This window comes from Xenopus tropicalis, chromosome 1 (assembly GCF_000004195.4).
Source record: "Xenopus tropicalis strain Nigerian chromosome 1, UCB_Xtro_10.0, whole genome shotgun sequence".
NCBI lineage: Eukaryota > Metazoa > Chordata > Amphibia > Anura > Pipidae > Xenopus > Xenopus tropicalis.
Genome location: NC_030677.2, coordinates 108,656,858 through 108,678,967, shown reverse-complemented (window position 1 = coordinate 108,678,967; position 22,110 = coordinate 108,656,858). Strand labels below are relative to the sequence as shown.

At 40.4% G+C, this 22,110-nt stretch overlaps 1 protein-coding gene and 1 long non-coding RNA gene across 7 annotated transcripts in view; one reads left to right on the top strand and one right to left on the bottom strand.

The window, feature by feature from the left end:
- The window catches only part of palm2 (paralemmin 2), a 170,661-nt gene that overhangs the window by 45,560 nt on the left and 102,991 nt on the right, over positions 1-22,110 (top strand). For all 6 annotated transcript variants that reach the window (XR_004221281.1, NM_001371531.1, XM_031896809.1 and 3 more), the window contains 1 exon segment: positions 12,951-13,081. Coding sequence is in view for 5 of the 6 variants with exons in the window: in NM_001371531.1 (NP_001358460.1) it covers positions 12,951-13,081 (131 nt within the window). In the remaining variant the exon portion in view is untranslated.
- The window catches only part of LOC105945455, a 151,821-nt gene that overhangs the window by 43,309 nt on the left and 86,402 nt on the right, over positions 1-22,110 (bottom strand). The gene's annotated exons all lie outside the window — the stretch shown is intronic.

Genomic DNA, 22,110 nt, shown 5'->3' with positions numbered 1-22,110 from the left:
ATCAGGAGCGCGCATGCGCATAAACAGCAGAGCGAGGCGCGCGCCTAGAAGGCATCGGCGGGCGTCCCCGCACCGGAGGAGGCGGCGGGCGTCCCCGTCGCCCCACTAGACCACCAGGTATAGTTACATTACCCCCCCCTCCAGAGGGGGCCACCGGACCCCTAGGCTTATCAGGGAATCTGACGTGGAATTGTCGAACAAGACGATCTGCTCGAACATCAGAGGCTGGAACCCACGACCTCTCTTCGGGGCCATAACCTTTCCAATGTACCAGGTATTGTAGCCTACCCCTAGAGAGGCGGGAGTCCACTAACCTTTGTATCGCATACTGGGCCTGTCCCTCAACAGAAACGGGAGGAGGAGGAGACCTCTGCCGAACCACTCTAGCAGGTTTTAATAAAGAGACATGGAAGGAATTAGAAATTTTGAGTTCAGGAGGGAGCTCTAATCGGACCGTATTGGGGTTAATAACTTCAGACACAGAAAAGGGACCAATATATTTGGGTGCGAATTTAGAAGAAGAAACCTTCAGAGGGACATTTCTGGAAGAAAGCCAAACTTTATCACCAACCTGATATTCTGGCGATGCTTTATGATGTTTATCGAAGGCTTTCTTTTGAATGGCTACTGCGGTGGATAATGACTCTTGGACTCTTTGCCAAATGCTGGAGAACTGATTGACCAAGGAATCCACCGCAGGCACATCAGAAGATGTGGTTGAGAAAGAGAACACTCTGGGATGATACCCAAAGACCACAAAAAATGGAGACTCTCCAGTGGATGAGTGAGTAGAATTATTGAATGCGAACTCCGCCCAAGGAAGAAACTCAGCCCAAAGAGATTGGTTACTGGAGATATAACACCTGAGGTACTGCTCCAGAGACTGATTTGTCCTTTCCGTCTGTCCATTGGTCTGTGGATGATAAGCAGAAGAGAAGGACAAATCTGTACCCATCAGAGAACAGAAGGCCCGCCAAAATTTTGAAACAAATTGAACTCCTCTATCAGAGACAATGTTCTGAGGGGCACCATGGAGCCTAAAAATATCAGTCAGAAAACGTTCTGCAAGAGATTTTGCGGATGGGAGGGCAGGGTGGGGAATAAAATGAGACATTTTACTAAAGCGGTCCACAACCACCCATATGACAGAATTCCCCTTGGAAGGAGGCAAGTCTACAATGAAGTCCATGGAAATGTGAGTCCACGGCCTTTCGGGAATTGGCAGAGATTGTAGCAGACCCTGGGGCAAAGACCTGGAGGGTTTAGAGCGTTGACAAATTGGACAGGTATCAACATAATTATTAACATCTTTTCTTAAAGTTGGCCACCAAAGGGTGCGGGACAAAAGAGAACAAGTTTTATAGCGCCCAGGATGCCCAGCCAACTTAGAATCGTGGGCTTCTAAAAAAACCGCCTCACGGAGGTTTTCTGGAACAAACAACTTCCCCGGGGGTAGGTTGGGAGGAGAGTTGTCCTGGACCTTAGACAAAGAAGACATTAAATTTGGACTTAGGGCTGCTACAATTAACTCTTTAGGAACAATAGAATCAGGTTGACACTTCTCCTGTGGATTGGAATCAAAACTTCTAGACGAGGCATCAGCTTTAACATTCTTTTCGCCAGGTCTATAGGTTATAATAAAATTAAAACGAGAAAAGAATAATGCCCACCTAGCTTGTCTAGGATTTAACCGCTTAGCGGATTCAATATATAAGAGGTTCTTGTGGTCTGTGATTACTGTAACTACATGTTTTGCTCCTTCCAAAAGGTGTCTCCACTCTGTGAATGCTAGTTTTATGGCCAGTAATTCCCTGTTACCAATATCATAATTCATCTCGGTGGGAGAAAATTTTTTGGAAAAGAAACCACATGGGTGAACTTTATTGGTTACAGGGTGACGTTGGGACAGGATCGCCCCAGCCCCAACCTCAGAAGCATCTACTTCCACTAGAAAAGGGAGAGCCGAATCAGGGTGCAAGAGTACAGAGGCAGAAATAAAAGCTTCTTTTAGCTTTTTGAAGGCAGTAAGGGCCTCTACTGACCAAATACTTGGGTCAACTCCCTTTTTAGTGAGAGCAGTAATTGGAGCCACTAACGTAGAATATCCATTAATAAATTGTCTGTAATAATTGGCGAAACCCAAAAACCTTTGTATGGCCCGCAGAGACAAGGGTTGTACCCACTTTAGGATAGCCTGAACCTTGGCCGGGTCCATTTCTAGACCCTTATGGGAAATAATAAACCCAAGGAAGTGAACCGAGGAGACTTCAAAGATGCACTTCTCCAGTTTAGCATACAAATGATTTTGCCTTAATCTAAGTAAGACCTCCTGAACATGAACACGGTGATCAGACAGACTATTAGAATAAATCAAAATATCGTCAAGGTAAACTACTACAGAGCGACCTAAAAGATCACGAAATATATCATTTACCAACTCTTGGAAAACAGCAGGAGCATTACATAGCCCGAAGGGCATCACCAGATACTCATAATGCCCATCGCGGGTATTAAAGGCTGTTTTCCACTCATCCCCTTCCCGGATTCGTATTAAATTATACGCGCCTCTTAGGTCTAGCTTGGAGAAAATAGTAGCTCCCTTAACTCTATCAAAGAGCTCGGAGATCAGGGGAAGGGGATAACGGTTTTTGACCGTGATTTTGTTTAAACCCCTGTAGTCAATACACGGCCGGAGACCCCCATCTTTCTTCTCCACAAAGAAGAAACCAGCTCCCGCTGGAGAGGTAGAAGGCCTAATAAAACCTCTCTCCAGATTTTCCTTAATATATTCTTCCATAGCCTGGGTCTCTGGGAGAGATAAGGGATAAGTCCTACCTCTAGGAGGAGAAGAACCGGGGATTAACTCTATGGCACAGTCGTAAGGTCTGTGTGGGGGAAGTGCTTCAGCTGCCTTTTTAGAAAAGACGTCTGCAAACGGGGAATAAGGAGATGGTAGTCCCTGTAAAGAGGTGGCGGCCACAACTTGGACAGGTTTCTTGCATAAGCTCTGACAGTCAGTTCCCCAGTGAAGTATCCTGTTATTTACCCAATCAATTTGGGGACTGTGCTTCCGCAGCCAAGGGAGACCTAAGATCACCGGAGTATGCGGGCAATCAATGATAAAAAAGAAATGTGTTCCACATGGAGAGAACTTATAGACAGGGTGCAACTTACAGACTTTAAAGAAATAACCCCGCGACCTAGGGAAGTACCATCTATAGCGATTAACTTAACAGAAGGGACTAGAGGAAGTGTGGGTATAGCATGCTTATGGGCAAAGTTAACATCTAAGAAGTTCCCTTCCGCCCCAGAATCAATGAAAGCCAAACCCTCCAAAGTGTTCGTATCCCACCCCAAAAGGACCGGAATCATAACTTTAGAAGAACTTTGTTGGGGAGTAGGAATAACATTACCTAAGCAGAACTCCCCAGATCTGCTTAGTCTCTGTCGTTTTCCGGCCTTTTGGGACAAGTGCTACGAAAATGACCTCTTTCCCCACAGTACAAACACAAGCCATTAGCCCGTCTACGACCCTTTTCCTCAGCAGATAAGCGGGTAGAACCCAACTGCATGGGTTCCTCTGAGGCCCTAGCAGAAGTCTGCTCGGGTTTGAATACATACTCAGGAGAAAAGGTTTGTGGGGCCGCTGCAGGAAGTCTCTCCTGGCGTCTCTCTCTGTGCCTCCTATCAATCTGTATGGCTAGGTGCATCAGGGAGTCTAGTGAGGGAGATGTGGGAAAATTGACCAGGCTGTCTTTTACAGCGTCAGATAGCCCGACTCTAAACTGACTTCGTAGGGCAGTATCATTCCACTCTGTTTCTACCGCCCAACAGCGGAATTCGGTACAATAATCCTCGACCCGTCGTTTACCCTGTCTGTGGTTACGAATCGCAGAGTCAGCAGAGGCAGAACGATCAGGGTCATCATAGATTATTGCCATAGCCCTAAAAAAGGAATCAAGGGATGAGCGGGCTGGGTCAGAGGGAAGTAAAGAAAATGCCCACAACTGAGGATCCCCTAGAAGAAGGGTCATAACAAAATTAACCTTTAGGTCCTCAGTAGGAAAAGAACGAGGGAGGAAACTAAAATACAATTTACAAGCTTCCTGAAAAGCAAAAAATTTACTGCGTTCTCCCGAAAACTTTTCAGGGAACGGAACCTTAGGTTCCACTACATACATTCCCGGAGCAGTGTGACTGCCTCCTGGAGGAGAAACAGGAGTAGGAGCGGCAGGCTGTTGGAGCGCATCCAATCTTACCGATAGTCTCTGGAGCCATTGGATGATCTGATCTTGCTGGGCCTCTTGTTCCCCTAGACGCTGGAGGAGATTCGCCCGGATAGCCTCAGCGGAGGGAGGTGACGCAGCAGCTCCTTCAGCATCCATGTCTTTAAAGGGCCCAACGTAATGTCACGGTCAGTATCCCAAAACTCAGAACAGGCTCCAAGGGTCCGGTCTCGGCTCACGCTTCTGCCTATAACCGCCGCCTTTCACGTCGGGAGGAGCCCTTCGCTACTCGGATGCCGCCAGGTCTTATTGTGAGAGACCCAAGGAGAGAGTTCTGAGCAAGCACGGGAACCAATCGTATGACAGGTAGATGGGGAACACTTCAGAGTGGTCAGGGGAGGCCGGAGTCAGCAACAATCAAGCAGCGCAGTACAAAATCAGAATCCAAGAGAATAGTCAGACAGGCAGAGGTCGGTTCAGGCAGCAGACAAGGAGGGTCAAAAACAGGCAAAAGGTCAATACAGGCAGCAGGCGAGAGAGGTCAGGAACAGGCAAGGTCAAGAACACAGCAGAACAGCAGGATAATCGCACCCAGGAAGTAACCAGAGGTAAACCTACGTTGGGCAATAGTTTCCATTCAGTGAGCGCTTTAAATATTTGAATTTTGGCGCCGAAATGACGTCATGCGCGCGCCGGCGACGGACGCCAGTGCGCATGCGCGCGCATCAGGAGCGCGCATGCGCATAAACAGCAGAGCGAGGCGCGCGCGCGCGCCTAGAAGGCATCGGCGGGCGTCCCCGCACCGGAGGAGGTGGCGGGCGTCCCCGTCGCCCCACTAGACCACCAGGTATAGTTACAAAAGCTCTGTGTAACTTATCAGAGCTGTGTAAATAAGGATGATTACTTCATCGTATGAAAATAGGGAGCACTAAATGCTAAACTGCTGATAACTGTTGCACGAAATAATGGCACTCTTTTACCATGCGTGCAATCTGTGCTCTGAGCCAAGCAGTTAAATAAAAGTCTGCTTTAAAACAAAGTTTAAAACTTTAAAACTCAAACAGGGACTAGGGAGCACTGTACTTCTGTCTTTATGTCTCATCTGTACATCTGTCTTTAATGTTTCATGCGCCTTATTTCTGTGCATTTTTAAATCATACATCAGGAAGTGCAGATTGTTCAAAATACAGGATCAGTTTTTACATAAGATCCAAAATAAAAAAAGACAGAAGCACGGTGCTTCAACATAATGTCTAATTAAATGACAATATAGCAACACCATATTCAAAATAGGCCCTTGTATATTTAATGGCACTCTTGATGACCTTGAGCCACTTCAGACTCTTTTTCTGCACCCCAGCCTAAGCCCAAAGCATCTGTAGACATTGTGACCCATCCGGCTGGTTATAACTTGATGCCTCTGGCCAGATTGACCTGTCTCTCCCACAATAGGAATGTTAAATGTAAGAGTTGGAATTGAGATGTCCTGTGCCACTGTTGCAAGAATGTCAACTGAAGCGTTCTTATACCACAATATGCCCATGGAACCAGGCCAATTGTGGATAACATCATGCCCAGAATCTTCAGGAATAGTGAAGCCAGTTCCTCTGATCCTGTTATCAGTGACTCAACCGCTGATTAGAGACTAACTAGAGTCAGTCTTCCGAAGACCTTGACTATGGAAGCCCCCAGATAAGCAAACCTTTGAGATGGAGTAGACTTATGAGGCCGTGGGCTGCCAAGGTCTCAACCACAGGACCCTGTGCCTGATTGCCTCCCCCCTTAAAGAAGCTAAAATGATTAGTTTGCCAAGGTAATGGAACAACCGGATCTTCTGCCATCTTAGATGTGCCACCAGCAGTGCCAGGATCATTGAGGATATTCTTGGGGCTGTGGCTAGGCCAAAGTGCAGGCACTGGAACTGGAAATGTTGATATCCCTCCACAAATCGAAGAAACCTGATTCTGCTATAGGGACGGGATGATAGGCATCCCTTATGTCCAGGGAACACATTCCGTCCCCTGGGCAAAAGGCTGACTTCACTGACTCGAGAAATTCCATCCAGACATGCTGAACTTTCAAGGCTTTGTTCACCCTTACTAGGTCCAAAAGCGGACAACACTCTCCCAATGGCCCTCTGGATTATGAAGAACTGAGAATAGAGACCTTCTCCACTTTGATCCAGTGGTACCTTACCTATGACCTGTTGATGTTTCAGGCAATTCTGAAGAGCCCTTCTCTTGAGGTTGTATGCAGGAGTTGGAGATGCAGGAAATCCTGGCTCTGGGGGACTGGAATTCTATTCTGTATCTCTGTTTCACGATCCCCAGGACCCACTTGTCTTTTATGGATCCTTCCCAGATGGCCTAAAATAGACAAAGTCTTCCTCCCAAAGCAGGTCCATGGGTCACACCCCCTTCATAACTCTTTGCAGGCACTGTCCGGAGTCCAGTGTCTTATCCATAGAATCCTTCATAGCAGCATGGTAATCAATTGGTAGTAATGTATTCTTAGAGAGATTTAAGACAGGAGCATCAACCTTAGGTAGAGAGCAGAAGTCTTTCACGTCCTCATCCTTAAATGGATAAAGCTTGTTGCTCCTGGAGTGCATGAAGCTTTGAAGAAATGTCCCATTCAGACCTGATGAAATCCAAGACTTCCTTATGCAATGGTAAACTCTGACCTTTAGCCTTAGCACACAGCAGGAGTAAAGAAAAAGCCAAGGACTAACTCTCATCTTCTAGAGCTAATGAGGTTTTGACTGATTTGATCAAACACCGAATAAGAGCAAAATCAAACAAGTGTAGCTCCTTCCCTTCATCTGAGGATGAAAAAGATTAGTCCTCTGATGCCCTTGCGGCAAATGTATTTTCTGGATCCAAGTCCAGATCCAATCAAGGACCAACCATTTTTTACTCCTGTCATAATGCCTTAATGACTACTTTGCTAAATAATTTTTTTTGGGGACACAGTACTACAAAAGAGGACTTGGATTCGCTTCCAATAATGGCATCCTGCTAAATTAAGCTAGTAACTATGGGTTGCTGTTATGGCAAATTTAAAGGAGACAGCCTTGGAAAAGAGGCAGCGGGAAATCGCACAGATGGGTGGGACTAGTTGGGTTTGGGGGAAATTTCTCAAATCAGTATAAAACACAGCTTTTTTAAATCACATTCCTTCTATATTTATAGGAGCATAATGTAATGGCACATTCTTGTTTATCATACAATATCTTTCCTTTAATGAGTAGAAAGCACATTTTTAAAACACATTTTGTTTTCCTTCGATTTTACAGTATTTATTTTCTTTGTCTTTCTACTTCACTGAAAGCCTTACATAAGCTGTGTTGATGTATTGTAGACAATTGGTCCCAGTAGCATTTTCAAAGTGGAAGTGGAAGGCTGCACATTGTACAGCTTTAAAATGAATACTTTCTTTAAGCCAAAGGATAACTTAAGTAACAGTGTGATTTGAATTTATCATTCCAAAACACATAAAAAGTACATTAAAAAATAATTTGCTTTTCATTATCAAGTTAAAACAGAGATAGCAATACTGATAATTCAAGGGATCTATTGCCAGACTTAGTTGACTGTAATGCAGTTTTCAGTTTTTATTCATGTTTTTTGTGCCATACACCTTTTTATAGGATGTAGTTCCTGATAATCACCACCAGTTTGTCATTTCAACTTTTTGGTCACACATTTACTCAGCTGTAGTTGTTTACTATTTCACAGATCATGTTTTTTCTTTGAGTTTTTTTATGTGATTGCATTTTGTCCCCAAGATTTTTTTTTTTCTTTTCTTTGTCGACTTTGCCTTTTCTAAAAAACAATTGTAAAAAATAACAATGTAGCAACTTGAAAAAGGCTACAGTGTTAGAAATCAGGGGAAAAAACATGATGAAGAATTGTGATCATAACAACATTTAAAAAATCAATTAACCAGCTCCTTAGTGTCCAAGTAACCCCTAAAGAAGAGCACAGTGAGTTAGTGGGAATCTTAAGTGAAAAAAGGAACTGGCCCCTTTGAGTCAGGGACATCTGTCACACTTGTCACATGCCTATTATTGTGAATTTATTTCGTTTATTGAGCTCTTGTTGATATGTTATCCAGATCCATTTTCTCCTAAACTACATAACACTGGTTAAAGACACTGTAAAGCACTTACAGAGATATCTTTTTTCACCCATTCCTCCCCAAATCATAGGGAGTTGGAGGTAGGGTTGCCACCTGTCAGGTATTGATCCAGACTGCCCGGTTTTCGGAAGGGTGCCCGGTGTCAAAACCTCCTGCCCGGTTTCCCTAATAAGGAAAACCCGCCAGGACTCAGTAACATTGATGAGGCGATCGGCCAATCGTCATAGCCCAGCCCCATCACAGTCCTGACTCCTCCCACCCCAATGATGTCATCCCCACCCCTGCCCAGCTTTCTTAGCCAGCAGAGGTGGCAACCCTAGTTGGAGGAAATTAGGGTTTTATAATAAAAATTTTTGCCAACTAGTGAGCCAGGTGTGAGGTCTGTGACTTTTCAAGAAATACAAGGAACCATACTCCCATACACATGGCCCTATTTGTTTAACATTCATACTGTGTGCCGCAGATGTGTCATATTACTCAAACTTTGTGTAAAGCATTATATATACCAGTAATGGAGACCCAGCAAAATATGCTGCTGAACTACAAATACAAAAATCCTACAAATATGCCTGGTTTTCTCCCTTTAATGTTAGAAATATATTTGTGTTGCTTTTGTCTTGATACTGAAAAACAGAAACCTAATATAAGTTGTATCCAGATACTTTTTAAGCGGGTAAATAATTTCTTCAGAACACATGTTTTAAATAGAAATAATGTTATCTGCTATAATTAAATGATATGAGGAACATGTTCTTGATTAGAGTGAGAAATAATGGATTTTCATAATAATTATTTAAGAATAAACATAAAAGCAGTAAGTCCCTGAAAATGCAGACAGGAAGCTGTTGAAATCCAGTGTTCAGAAAGAGCCTTTGGTATTTTAGTATATCTATTTCGGGCACAGTGTGTGGGAAGTGGCCAGCTCCCATTATTTTTGATTTGTTTGTGCAGTCATGACATTTTAATGTAGGTATCTTGGTGAGAGAACACAGTGCTTAAAATTATGAATTTCCTGAGAGTTAAGCACAAATGGAAAAATAAAGGGAAAATATGCAATATTTATAAAATGGATTAATCTGCCATTGATTTCCATTATACAGGCCGACAGTTGCTGCATCTCTGTACAATCATACACACACTCAGTTAATGCTCTTGATGAATTAGCTTTCACCAGGCAGTGTTGCTGAAGATCAAAAGAGCTCCAGTTATAGTTTACAATAGAAAATAGAGTCCTTTGCCAGTGACCAGGCACTGTTTAAAGCTGGTGGGTACAAATCACTTGACTTATGGAGCTGCTAGTATGTAAAACCCAGCCTCCACCTAACCAGAAAAGGCATTTTTAAAAATAATTTATATATTGTAATTTATAAACAGTGTAATGCATTAACAGCTTCAATGCATTTACATTACTGCAGTCCACTTTAGAAATAAAATCCACCTTGTAAAAATAAAAAAAATGTTTGCATCCTCCTTCAAGCTATTCCTTACCTGTAGTGATGGGCAAAATGTTTTGTCAGGCATAGATTTGTGGCGAATTTCTGTGTTTCACCATTGGCGGATTGTTTCGCAAAATGGATGAAAAAAATTGCTGCGGAAAAATTCGCTACACGTCCAAAAATTGTCGCCTGCGACAAAAGAATAGCAGCGGGCGACAAAAGCAATTTTTTTGACGCGCAACATTTTCACCGTTTTGCGAATTTATCGCCGTCTAGGGAATCTTTTGAAAGATTCGCAAATTTTTCAGCGAAACGGGACAGATTCGCTCATCACTACTTACCTGTAATAAACCATCCATGTTCTCTTCATGTAAGCCTACCTTACATGTCTTTGTTGTGTATTATCTTTATTGGCCTTTGTGCTATTAGCCCACACATCTCGTTTAGCAGAAACCTACTGCTCCTAAACCATTACTTAGCGTTGTTCACTTCTCTTGTAAATTCACTTTTACTTCTTGTGTCAGCCTGTAATTTTTTAAATTGCTAATTAAACATCATTATACTGCTTGTGTCCATTCATTTGTGCTTTAAGTGTCAGAAATGATTTCCTCGGCCAAGGTCATCTGACCAAAAAGGGGCAAAATTTTAGCACATTGGTTAGCAATTTTGCATTGCAAAACTGGTATCCTAGGTTTGATTTCAGCCAGAGCACTTATCTGCAAAGAGTTTGTATGTTTCCCCTGTCTCTGCAGGGGTATCATCCAGGTATTCTGGTTTCCTCCCAAATTTCTCAAGAGCTGTAGAATATGTTACCCCATATAATAAAAGATAATAGAGATAGTTTGTTTCAAGTAGTTCACGTGAACAGGTATTTAGTGTGAATAGATCAATTTCTCTAAAATCATCTGTGTGTGGTCCCCCAAAATCTATTTATTTAACCAAGTTGGCTCAGTGTTGAGCAATAACTGAACACAAGTGACTTGATTTGATATATGTACAGTATAAGGTGTGACTGTGACACAGAAATTCAGGGGTCCACTATCCTGTATGTAAACTCTCGTAGGGCCCTCTGCTCCTATTCTTTACTCTGTAAATTATTGTAAGATCCATGTTTGTTATAAATTAACGTAAAGTAGCTTAATAGGGCAATATAAATAAATGATCATGATAATGATGATCCACTGCAGACCAATCTGTCAGATCACTATATAATATTATATATTGTGTATATTGCCGAATAAGAAGATTACGGAGAATGTGTGGATCATATATAGTGATAAATACTAGAAACAAACAAGGAGTATCACTGCATACTGAAAGCGATGCATACATTGTAACAGTCCATTTACGAGGGAATACATGGAAAATAAAAGCTGCTTATACAGATACCTGTAATTATAGTATAGTTTCCTTTTATGAATAAATTAAAAAAAGAAATATGCAGAGGAATCTAATACCAGTACAAAATAATGTTTCAGCTTGTATTCCAGCTTATCGTCCATTTACCAACCAAATTATTGGAAACTGAGGAAAAAAGGAAATAGAGGCATGGGTGGGTTTTTGTGGGATCTGAGAGAAAAAAAGAGAGAACATTTATAGATATCAGAGACAGAAGGAAGACAACAAAGAATCAAGCTTGTAGCTGATCCTTAATTCAGTACGTGCTTAAACCAGTGGAAGAACCTAAAGAATTATATAATGCATGCTGGAATCAGGGGCCCCACCAGACTCCCCCCCTTTCTAGGGGTGAATATAGGAAGTATGGTAAAATAAAACAAAACACAACAAAGGGGCCTTTCATAAATTATTCCAAAATATTATAAACACATTTTAAAAATAAATCATATGGCCTGTGCAATTTAATGGCTTAATACAATGTAAGCCATTTATAGAATTTCCACAGACCCTACAGTCCATTCTTAGTTTATTATAGAGATGCCTAAATTCTATTCAATTTGCATTCAGCCAAATACCTTAATGTTTAGCAAAAACAATTTCTATTCACAAATGATTTAATTTCTTTATTTTATTTAAAAACTGACTGATATGGAATATACTTGCTATGCTCTGTATGTTTGCATATATCTTAACTTGTATGTTAATTTACCTCCTACAAAAATGGTTGGTTGTCTAGGCTACTTTCTGTTATAGCTCACTTTAACTTGAGCTAACCACAATCAGCCAGAGTGAAATTAATGCCATCCTCTATTTACCTCTATGGGATTTTTAATGGAGTAGCAATCAAAGGGTGAACTCTTACTTTTACTTATTGATATGTCACCAAAATCCCATAGAACTGAACAAAGTAGTAGAATTTCACACTGGCAGACTACTACAAGCACTAGTTTAATTCTTTGATAAACATGCCCCTAGCAGTAACAAATACGTTGAGTGTAGATAGTAATGCAGCCCGAGGCTATGTAAAGGTGTCACCCTTCTACCGACTCAAGTGGATAAGTTCAGAGATAGAGAAGATCCGGAAAGCAACACCTTTGTGAGGAAATTAAACTCGAGAGACTAAACAGCTGCTGAGTGAGTTATACCACGGGCTTTAACTCATACCCTTTAACTAATATTAGGAATTAAATGCTATAAAGTGAATGAACTTCATCCAACCCTGAAGAAACATCTAAGAGCCTGTTGAGAAGAGTCTAATAAGTTCCAGCAAATAAACATGAACCCCTGGAGCACAAGTTATTTGAAGTGTATGAGAAGTCAGTGAGGACTCACCTGAGTTAGGCGTGTAACCTAAAAAATCCTAAAAAATTCTAAAATCCTAAAAAATAGAAAAATCATAAAAAATTGAAAATCATAAAAAAACATAGAAAATCAATAAAACATGAATTAAACCTAATAGGATTGTTTTGCCTCCAATAAGGGTTAATTATATCTTAGCTGGGATCAAGTTCTGTTTTATTATTGCAGCGAAAAAGGAAATCAGTTTTAAAAATCAGAATTATTTGATTAAAATGAAGTCTATGGGAGATGGCGTTTCTGTAATTCAGAGCTTTCTGGATCACGGGTTTCCGAATAACGAATCCCATACTTGTATATGTTTTTACAAAGCTAGGCATGTTGTGATATGTTTTTACAAAGCTAGTTTTGGTGATTATTATAAGCAATTCATTTTTGCTGCTTGTTTTTGTAGTCTAAATCTATTCGTGAGAAATGGCTGATGCAGGGAGCCCCTGCAGGATCATCAGAAGAGGAAGAAGCAAGAAAGAAGCAATGTGAGGAGGATGAACATACACTAAAGTTACTGGAAGAAAATGTCAAAAGGTAGTGTAAAAATGTCATAAATTACACTATTCTGAAGAAGTGCAGATGAATTAAAATAGTTTACATCTATAGTTTATATCTATAGTTTATAGTTTAATATGCTTTTTCTGCTTCTGCACTGGTGTTCTGGAGAATTCTCAGGTTGCATGGATAAAACCTGGAGGTTGAAGGAATGCTAAGTCTGTATGTGTATAGCAGGGTAGGACTGGAGTTGCAGGGCCCACCGGGACTCCCGCCCCCAGGGACCCTGCAGGTGCCCCCGCCGGCCATGTGACCCAAGCCCCCACCCGCACAGGGGGCCCCCTAACCCCCTGCAGGGTCCCCCACCAAGCGCGCATAAATTTAACATGTCGAGGAGGAACAGTTGGCCGGGGGAGCGCCGGCATGGGTCGGGTCTGATAGATTCCTGTTTTCAGATTATAGTCCTAATACTTTTCATAGGAGATTCTAATACCATATAACATATGTACCGTAGTTCCTGATGTAATATGCTTTTATTTTATATACATATCTGCTGCCTATTTTTATCAATACTGTACTTGATAGTGGCAAACGAAGTATTAGGTAACATACAGCTGAGAATTATAGCAATGGTAGTAGACACACAAGTTTAAGGCTTATGTGTCATACCCTGGTTCTCCAAAGCCAACAAGCTATAATAAAAATTGAACTACTTCTCTGAAGCAGGCTTATGTTTCAATTATTGCCTAAACCCAGTGCTGTCCAACTTCTGTGGTACCGCCGCCCAGAATTTTTCTGGCCCACGTGGTGGAGGGCTGATAATGGAAGCCAGTTTTGACAATTACCTTTTTTAAAATTGCACCCACTTCAAACCACACCCATGTTATCACAAGAGCTTTTAAAAACATACCCTCATTAAAGGTGGTAGCACAAAGAAAAAACCAAATGGTTAGTACTCACTGCAGGGATATCGCCCATCACTCATATGTGAAAGAAGTTTATGTCATACCCTTAAATCCATATGCTTCCTTCTCCCCTGTGGGTAGCACATCAATCCCCGACACATAATTATACACCTGAACAAACCAATGCCAGGTTCATTTCCCACAGGCAGCAAAGGGAAGGCAGAGTATGGCACACACAGGAAACATAGGGCAGGCAGAGTATGGCACACACAGGCAGCATAGGGCAAACAGAGTATGCCACATACAGACATACACAGCAGATTTCAGCTTTAAAAAAAAAAAGATTCAGCAGCTTATCTGCCTGTATATGGGCACCCCTGATGGGCATACCTGACCGACATCTGCCCTAAAATTGGCCAAATGTCGTTCAGGAAGGTTTGATTTTCCTTCTGGATTGGGGACTACATTGACTTGTTGATGCAGTCCTTGGTCTGAAGGCCCTAATACCTGCCCTTTTCATTAGATCGTTTGACCCTCGGGCCAAAATTAGCCCAATATCCCCCCAGGTGGGCATATCGGGAGAAGATCTACTCACTTCGCCAAACCAACAGACTTTTCCGTGTATGGCCTTTACATGTGTGAACAATGTAGGAGTCTGCAGCCTGAATCTGAGGTGTGAATAATGCAGAGGAGCCAGTTATCTCAGTACTGATGCCATTTAAAGCTTAAACAGTAGCTAGACAAATGGAGGGGGGTTGGGAGACACACAAGGGTGGGCTGTGGGACAACACTGCCCCAACATGCTAATATGTAGATTGTAAACTCTTGAAGGAGAGTCCTCTGATTATTTATTTGCGTTATATAGATCCTGATTTCTATAAGGCTGCTGTTTTTTTTTACAATATTATTCTAAAATGCTGCTTAAAGGACAAGGAAACTTCAGTAATGACTTTCTACTGTATGTTAGGGTGCAATTGAAAGAGTGTAATTTCACTTATTATCCCTTTTGTATCATAGCCCAGTATTGCAGAATCATCCCATCTTTGCTTCATTTTTCAAAGTTTTTCTTGCCTTTTGCTGCACTCGCAGTTAGGCTGTGACCCTGGCATGTGTGCATTAAAGTATTTGGAAAATGTGCACACTAAACTATGGGCCATATTCAATTTAACATGTAGTTCAATTCATAAAAACGTATCTTACTGGTTATTAAGCAATCTCCCCGTGCCACACAGTGAGATTAGTCACCCGATCTCCCCAAAATGCCTTGCCACCGGCAATAAAGTGAATCACCAGTGGGAAGGCGTACACTGTGCACCATTTTCCAAAGTTGCATAAAGTTTCCTGTGACTAATCTCCCTGTGTGGCACTGCCCTTAAAGTCTATGGAAAAAACTGGAATTGAATTAGGAGAAAAGTTTTCCTCCTTGAATTGAATCTCATCGATGAGTTTTCACATGATAAACCATAAGATAACTTTTTCTCACTGTATGGAATCTGGCCCTATGTGTGATAAGTAATTATACTAACATAATTATATTAATAATCGTGCATGTGTAAGGCACTGAAGTTGATAGAGAAGGTGATGTCAATAAAAGAAAAATGTTGGAAGCTAGCATAAAGAAACTTATATAGTCATAAAGCAGATCAGAAGTAAAAGTAAGATGTATTGGAGCAAATAAATATTGTGGTTTACTATGAACTATGGTGGACAATCATTTAGGTTGCAGATTTGCAACTGCTAGCTTGTTTGTAAGAGTCAGATATGGTCTCTGACATTGGCTTCTGTTTGGAACAGTTCTATAGATGACGCCTTCACCTTTTGCCAAACTTTCTAATACAACCTACTAAAAGATATAAAGCCTTCTCATTTTAGATGGTAAAAGCTCTATGATTTTTTCAGACTATATAGCCTGTTTAATAGAACACTGACAGTGCTTTTGAGAGTTTTGCTGTAGTTCATTGTACTACTAGTCTAAACATATAGGGGGATTTAGATAACGTGCTTTTAAAAACTGTATAGCTAGAATAAAATACAATTCAGTTTCCGTGTCTACAAGACCTCAATATATTAGATCAGGGCTGTCCAACTAGCGCCCCCCCTGTATGGCACACACACAGGCAAGGTAGGGTAGGCAGAGTATGGCACACACAGGCAAGGTACTGCCTGCCCTACCCTGCCTGTGTGTTTCATACTCTGCCTTCCCTATGCTGTCTGTGTATGCAATATTCTACCTTCCCTATGCTGCCTCTTTGTGCCATACTCTACCTGCCCTACCCTGCCTGTGTGCCATACTCTGCCTACCCTATATGTTGCCTGTGGTAGGTGAACCTGGTAGGGGTTTGTTCTGGAAGTTTTCTAGCATTTGGAAATAGTAATTATATGGTCCCTAAGGTGTGTAATTACAGTATATGCAGGGGGTTGCTGTGCTATCCACAGAGGAGGAGGCATATGGATTTAAGGGTATGTCTTAATATGACATAATATAATTCTTTCACATATGAATGAAGGGTGATATCCCTACAGTGAGCACCAACCATTGGGTTTTTGTTTTGTTGCCACCATTAATATGGGTATGGTTTTAAAAGCTCTTGTGATAACATGGGTTAAGTTTGAAGTAGGTGCGGTTTTAAAAAGGGGAGTGGTCAAAACTGGCTTCTATTATCGGCCCTCCACCATGTAGGCTAGAAAAATTCCGACCCTCAGTACCACAGAAGTTGAACAGCACTGTATAAGATGAATAAAATATAATTTTATTGACTCTTTTTGCTATGTATTTGCAAGAAAAAACTGTACAGATAAATGTACACACAGCAATAATTCTCTTGTGAAACACAGTAAGATCCTGTATTGCATAACCAGCTAATAGCAAAATTGCATATTTTTACATATTTTGAAGACAATGGGGAATGGTGGGATGCTGACACAGAGGGGCCCTGTATTACACTATAGCATAGAGTTGGCAGTGACTACTGGGCCATTGTTTCCCTCTATGTGTGCTTCTCAGCCTGCTCAAGAAAATTATGTACTGAGGTCTGTTAGCTAGCATTTTGCTCTGATTGCAAATTTTGTCAGTTACACTGCTGTAGGTGGACTGTGCTGGGATAAAATGCTTCAATATCTGTAAAATCATGGAAATTAGACTTCACAATAAACTGAGGTGCAGAAGTTTTCCATGCAAGTACAGGTATGGGATCCGTTATCCGCAAACCCATTATCCAGAAAGCTCCGAATTACAGAAAGCCTGTCACCCATAGACTCCATTTTAATTAAATAATTCAGATTTTTAAAATTGATTTCCTTTTTCTCTGTAATAATAAAACAGTACCTTGTATTTGATCCTGACTAAGATATAATTAATCCTTGTTGGGTGCAAAACAATCCTATTGGGTTTAATTATTGTTTTACTAATTTTTTAGTAGTCTTATGGTATGGAGATCCAAATTACAGAAAGACCCCTTATCCGGAATACCCTTTGTCCCGAGCATTCTGGATAACGGGTCCTATACCTGTAATAGGGTCCCTAAAGCATAGGTAAAATGTAGCTTTCCTAGTGTAGGTAAGCCATAAACGTTAAGCACTCATCTGTATTCCGGAGGAGTATGAAGACCCCCAGTTGAGCTGGGTCAGGAATTGCTACAAATGAGCTAGTGCTTGCAATCTGCATTATTAGTTGACTCAAGTGCCATCTGTGTGTATAATACTGTATTTGCAGTTGTTAAATTTGTAAAGATATTCATTTTTCATGTTTGTAATGCTACAGTTCTAAACAGTTCTAAACTGGTAAATATGTATTATCCCAAATGTCTGTCTGCATTTTGTACATCATGGTCACAGTCCTAAAAAAAACATAATCTGAATTGCAGTACTGTGCATTCACTATTACAGCTATAGAATATAAAGACACAGGTATGATATTAAACAGAGCATTGGCTATACTAAGGCCTACCCATGTATACATGTTGTCAGGGAATGTTCTTCAAGATGTTTTATTTAACTGAATTGAATAGGCATTTCTTTTCTGACCTGTATTTTCCACTTTTATAGTGTCAGATGAAAACATGCCAGCAGATAAAACCAATGCTGTGATTAATTACTGCCATCTGATGCTTACGCTCACCATATGACTGTCTCCTAGAATCAGAGGTGCCTGAATGAATGTAACAGCCTGCCTACATGACAGTGCCCACGCTAATACCCAGCCAAGCATTTTCTCTGTCTGCTAACTGCTGAGTCTCTTCACCTCCTTCAGATATGCTTTGCAGCACCTCAGACATGAGCTAAGAGGGACCATCAGTAATATGATTATTAAAGGAAAACTATACCTTTAGAATGAATACTTAACCAACAGATAGTTTATGCCATATTACGTGACCTATCTTATCAAACTGGAAAACTGGAATGAACAATGATGATGAAGTTTACGTAATAGAACACATCCACCATTAAAGTAAATCTGTCCAATTCTTACTTTTTTCAAAACATATGTAATTAGACTAGACTGAATGTTTTTAATCAAATGTTCCCTCTCTGAAGAGTTTAATTCATGTTGTAAGCCTATTACCCCTACTACCCCTAGTTCCGGCCCTGGTGGTCAGTTCTATTAGAAGCCATTTAACCTGCCTGCATGTTTTTGAAGTGTGGGAGGAAACCCACTCAAACACGGAGAGAACATACAAACTCCTTGCAGACAGCACCCAAGCTGATATCAAGCTGGACCCCAGTGCTACAAGCCACTGTGCTCACCCTGTTGTAGAAAAAATTGATCTTAAATTTTTTCACATTCAGGGTAGCTCAGATTACTCCTTTTGTGTTGACTAATTCTATTGGGTTAATATAAACCCTGTATATTTATTTCTGGTACATTGCTTCTGTACATTGTTACAGTATGAAAAATCACTACACTTTGTAAGTAGATTGTTGCAAAATATGCAAAGCAGTAAGCAGCTCTGCTGATTTTTGAGGCATGGCTGTTCACTGAAGAAATGCTTAGCTTGCTGCCCCTGTCTTCACCCCTAAGAACATGCTTTCCATCATATATAATACACTAATACTTTCAGACTTTTTTCCACTCTTTGATGCTCTCCGATGCCAACAAAATGTCTCAGTGCTGACTGGTGCGCCATCTGCACATTTATTTGTATGATATCTCACTCTGTCTTTCTTGTGTTATTTTCATTAGATGTTCAGATTTAATTTACTTATATGAAATATGAGTTCAGTGCTACTGTTTGCTGTGGCCCAGTTAATATTTCTTCCTCTTTCACTTCTTATAAGCTACATTAATCTCATTGCATCAGTGCAGTAATAAATGAGCCTTTGAAACAAATATTAATTTGTCATACTTTGTATTTTGGTGTATTATTACTATTATAATATACAGTTGGGTCATTTCCCGATGGGACCAAACTGTAACCGGTTCTTAATGATGTCATCAGTTATAACCAGAGCTTAGTGATGTAATTTCTGTCACATGACTTACTAAAACTTGTATATTATAATAAATAAAGTACCCCCTGTTGTAAAATATGAGGATATTAGAAATCACTGAGGCTTCATGCTATTATAAGGTTATTATAAAAAGGTCAAAAATAGGACACATATGTCACTTGCACATTTGAATACCGGAAATTCTGAGAAAACAGAAAGTATGCTTAAGCACACCATAAATGACACCATGCAGAGTTCAAAGTTTTTGGGGCAATTATGCACAATTTGCAGTGAAGCACACTTTGGTACACACCATTTTGGTACATCGGACAAAGTTGGGTCAAACTTTGCTCACTATAATCCATGATAATGCAGGAATTCTGGGGGGGAAACGTTGTATTCTAGGGGTAAATAAATGCCAATTGCTCTTGAATTTACACTTTGCTCACTGCACTTGCAGACATAAATAAGCCCTTATATCGATAAAACTCACCATTATGGAAGAGAAGATTTATTTTTGCTGCCATAAGGGTCATACATTCCCAGGCTAAAGAGTCACATTAATATTTTCTATGTTATAGACTATGTCATAGTCTATGGCACTTTATGCTGTATCACATATTTTTTTTTTTTAGGCAACTGAAAAAAGTTATATTTCCCTTTGAATTAATAAGCAAAGATCTGCAATGTTTTAAATGAATGAAACAGTGTGCCAAGTGCCACCAGTACCCCTGGCACAGCCTAGGAAAGGAGGCAGCAGGAAGTGGAACAGATAGGCAGGGCTAGTATGGTTTTTGGAGAAATTTTCAATAAATCAGTCAGAAACACAATTTTTTTCAACAGATCCTTCTATATCTAGAGAAGTAAACTGCACTAGCACATTCTTGTTTTAAACACAATGTGTTCCCTTAAGCATGGCTTCAGATCTATTCGTAATTTTATATACAGCTTTCCATGGTCTTTCTAGTGCCATCTGTACAAGCTTGGTGCCAATGCAACCCAGTGTAAGTAAATTTAGTTGCAGGATAAAAGTCTGCGTGCACACTGCCCTTCTCTGTTTGCTTTCAATCAGTGATTAACTTGCAACTGTGTTTCTGGGAAAAGTACTACAGCTTAATCTTATATTGCTGTAACCTTTTTTTTCTTCAATCCAAAACATTGTTGCAACTTTAAAACTGCTGCTGTGTGCTGCTGGTTTTAAAGATAAAAAAAAAAACATACTTTTCATTTTTTACTTTAAACGGTTCTCTGAGAGCAAATTAAGCAGTACGGTCTCAGAATCAAGAGTAATTAAATTGCAAGTAGAAAACTTTATTTAAACTACATTACTTGGTGAGTGTATCTACATTTGGATCCCAGGTACCCTTTTTCTTTCCTTTGTTGTCTAATTAAGTTGCCACACTGAGCTAGAGAACAAAAAGTAATCAGAATTTTAGCTTTACTAAAAAATATTCATATTTAAAGAAAATTTCCAATTGGTCATATATTAAATAATTTGATATATAATATACTGCTATATAAAGCAACAGTTATTATTATGCTTTTTTATATAGCTTGGGCATGTTCCTTTAAAGATCTGTGTCTCTGTCCATGTTAGTGTAGGTAATATTGATTTCATTTTAACCCATCCTTGAAAGATGTATTTCCCCTTGGAATTCTCGGAACTAAATAAATAGGAGTGTGATGTATTGTTGCGTTTAAGCAAACCAGGTTATGCTGTTGATTGTGTTTATTTCTAAATACTGAGAACAGAACAAATATGTTGAAGGAGAAAGAAAAAAGTCATATTTAAAGAGACTAAAATAGAGTAAATATATCTAGTTTGGAAGCAGGCTTAGCCTCCATTTCTTTTCTTATGTAGCATAGCATGCCCATAATATTAAATTATAATGGCACAGCTTGTATGCATAAAACATGCAAATGGTCATTTATAACCACAGTGCAGTCATGCTAAAATAGACACAAATGTTGCATGTATTAATTCCATTTATTAATTGTGGTACAGATATGGGAACTGGAAATCCGTTATCAAGTTCCCATTACAGGAAGGCCGTATCCCATTTCAAGAAAATAACTCAAATTTAAGAAATGATTTCTTTTTCTGTGTAATAGTAAAACAGTATTTTGTACTTGATCCTAACTAAGCTGCATGAATCCATATTGGATTGATGACTTAAAGTATGGTGATTCAAATGATGGAAAGCTTCCTTATCCGGAGGTCCCAAGCATTCTGTATAATAAGTTATCGCCTACGGGCTCACTGTGATCAAAGGCCCATCCTGCTTGTTTAAAGGAGAAGGAAAGGCTAATAAGGAGTTAATCTCAAGCTGCAGGCATACTTTCAGGTCTCAATAGTGCCCTTAAGTCTCCCCATATTTCTCCCGTTCATATGATCAGAAGCCTCATAGGAAAAAAACCCCCACTAAGCTGTGTAAAGAAAGTTCCCATAATGCCTCGCTCCTGCACCAAGACCGATGTACATGCGTAGTTAGTAAGACTATGAGGAAGCTTCCTGCTAATTGGCTCAGATCCACATTCCTAAGATGGGGGATGGAGTTCTTAGCATTCTTGAGGGAAGGGGGAGCAAGAGAGGAGAGAGCTGCACAGACTCTGACGCAGGAAAATAAAGAGACAAGTAATCCTGTTTCTTTTGAAAGAGAACTCAGTGCAGCGTTTCTGTGAGTGCTTATGGTTGTATTTACATAGACCTTTCTGATAAAGCTTACTTAGTTTTTA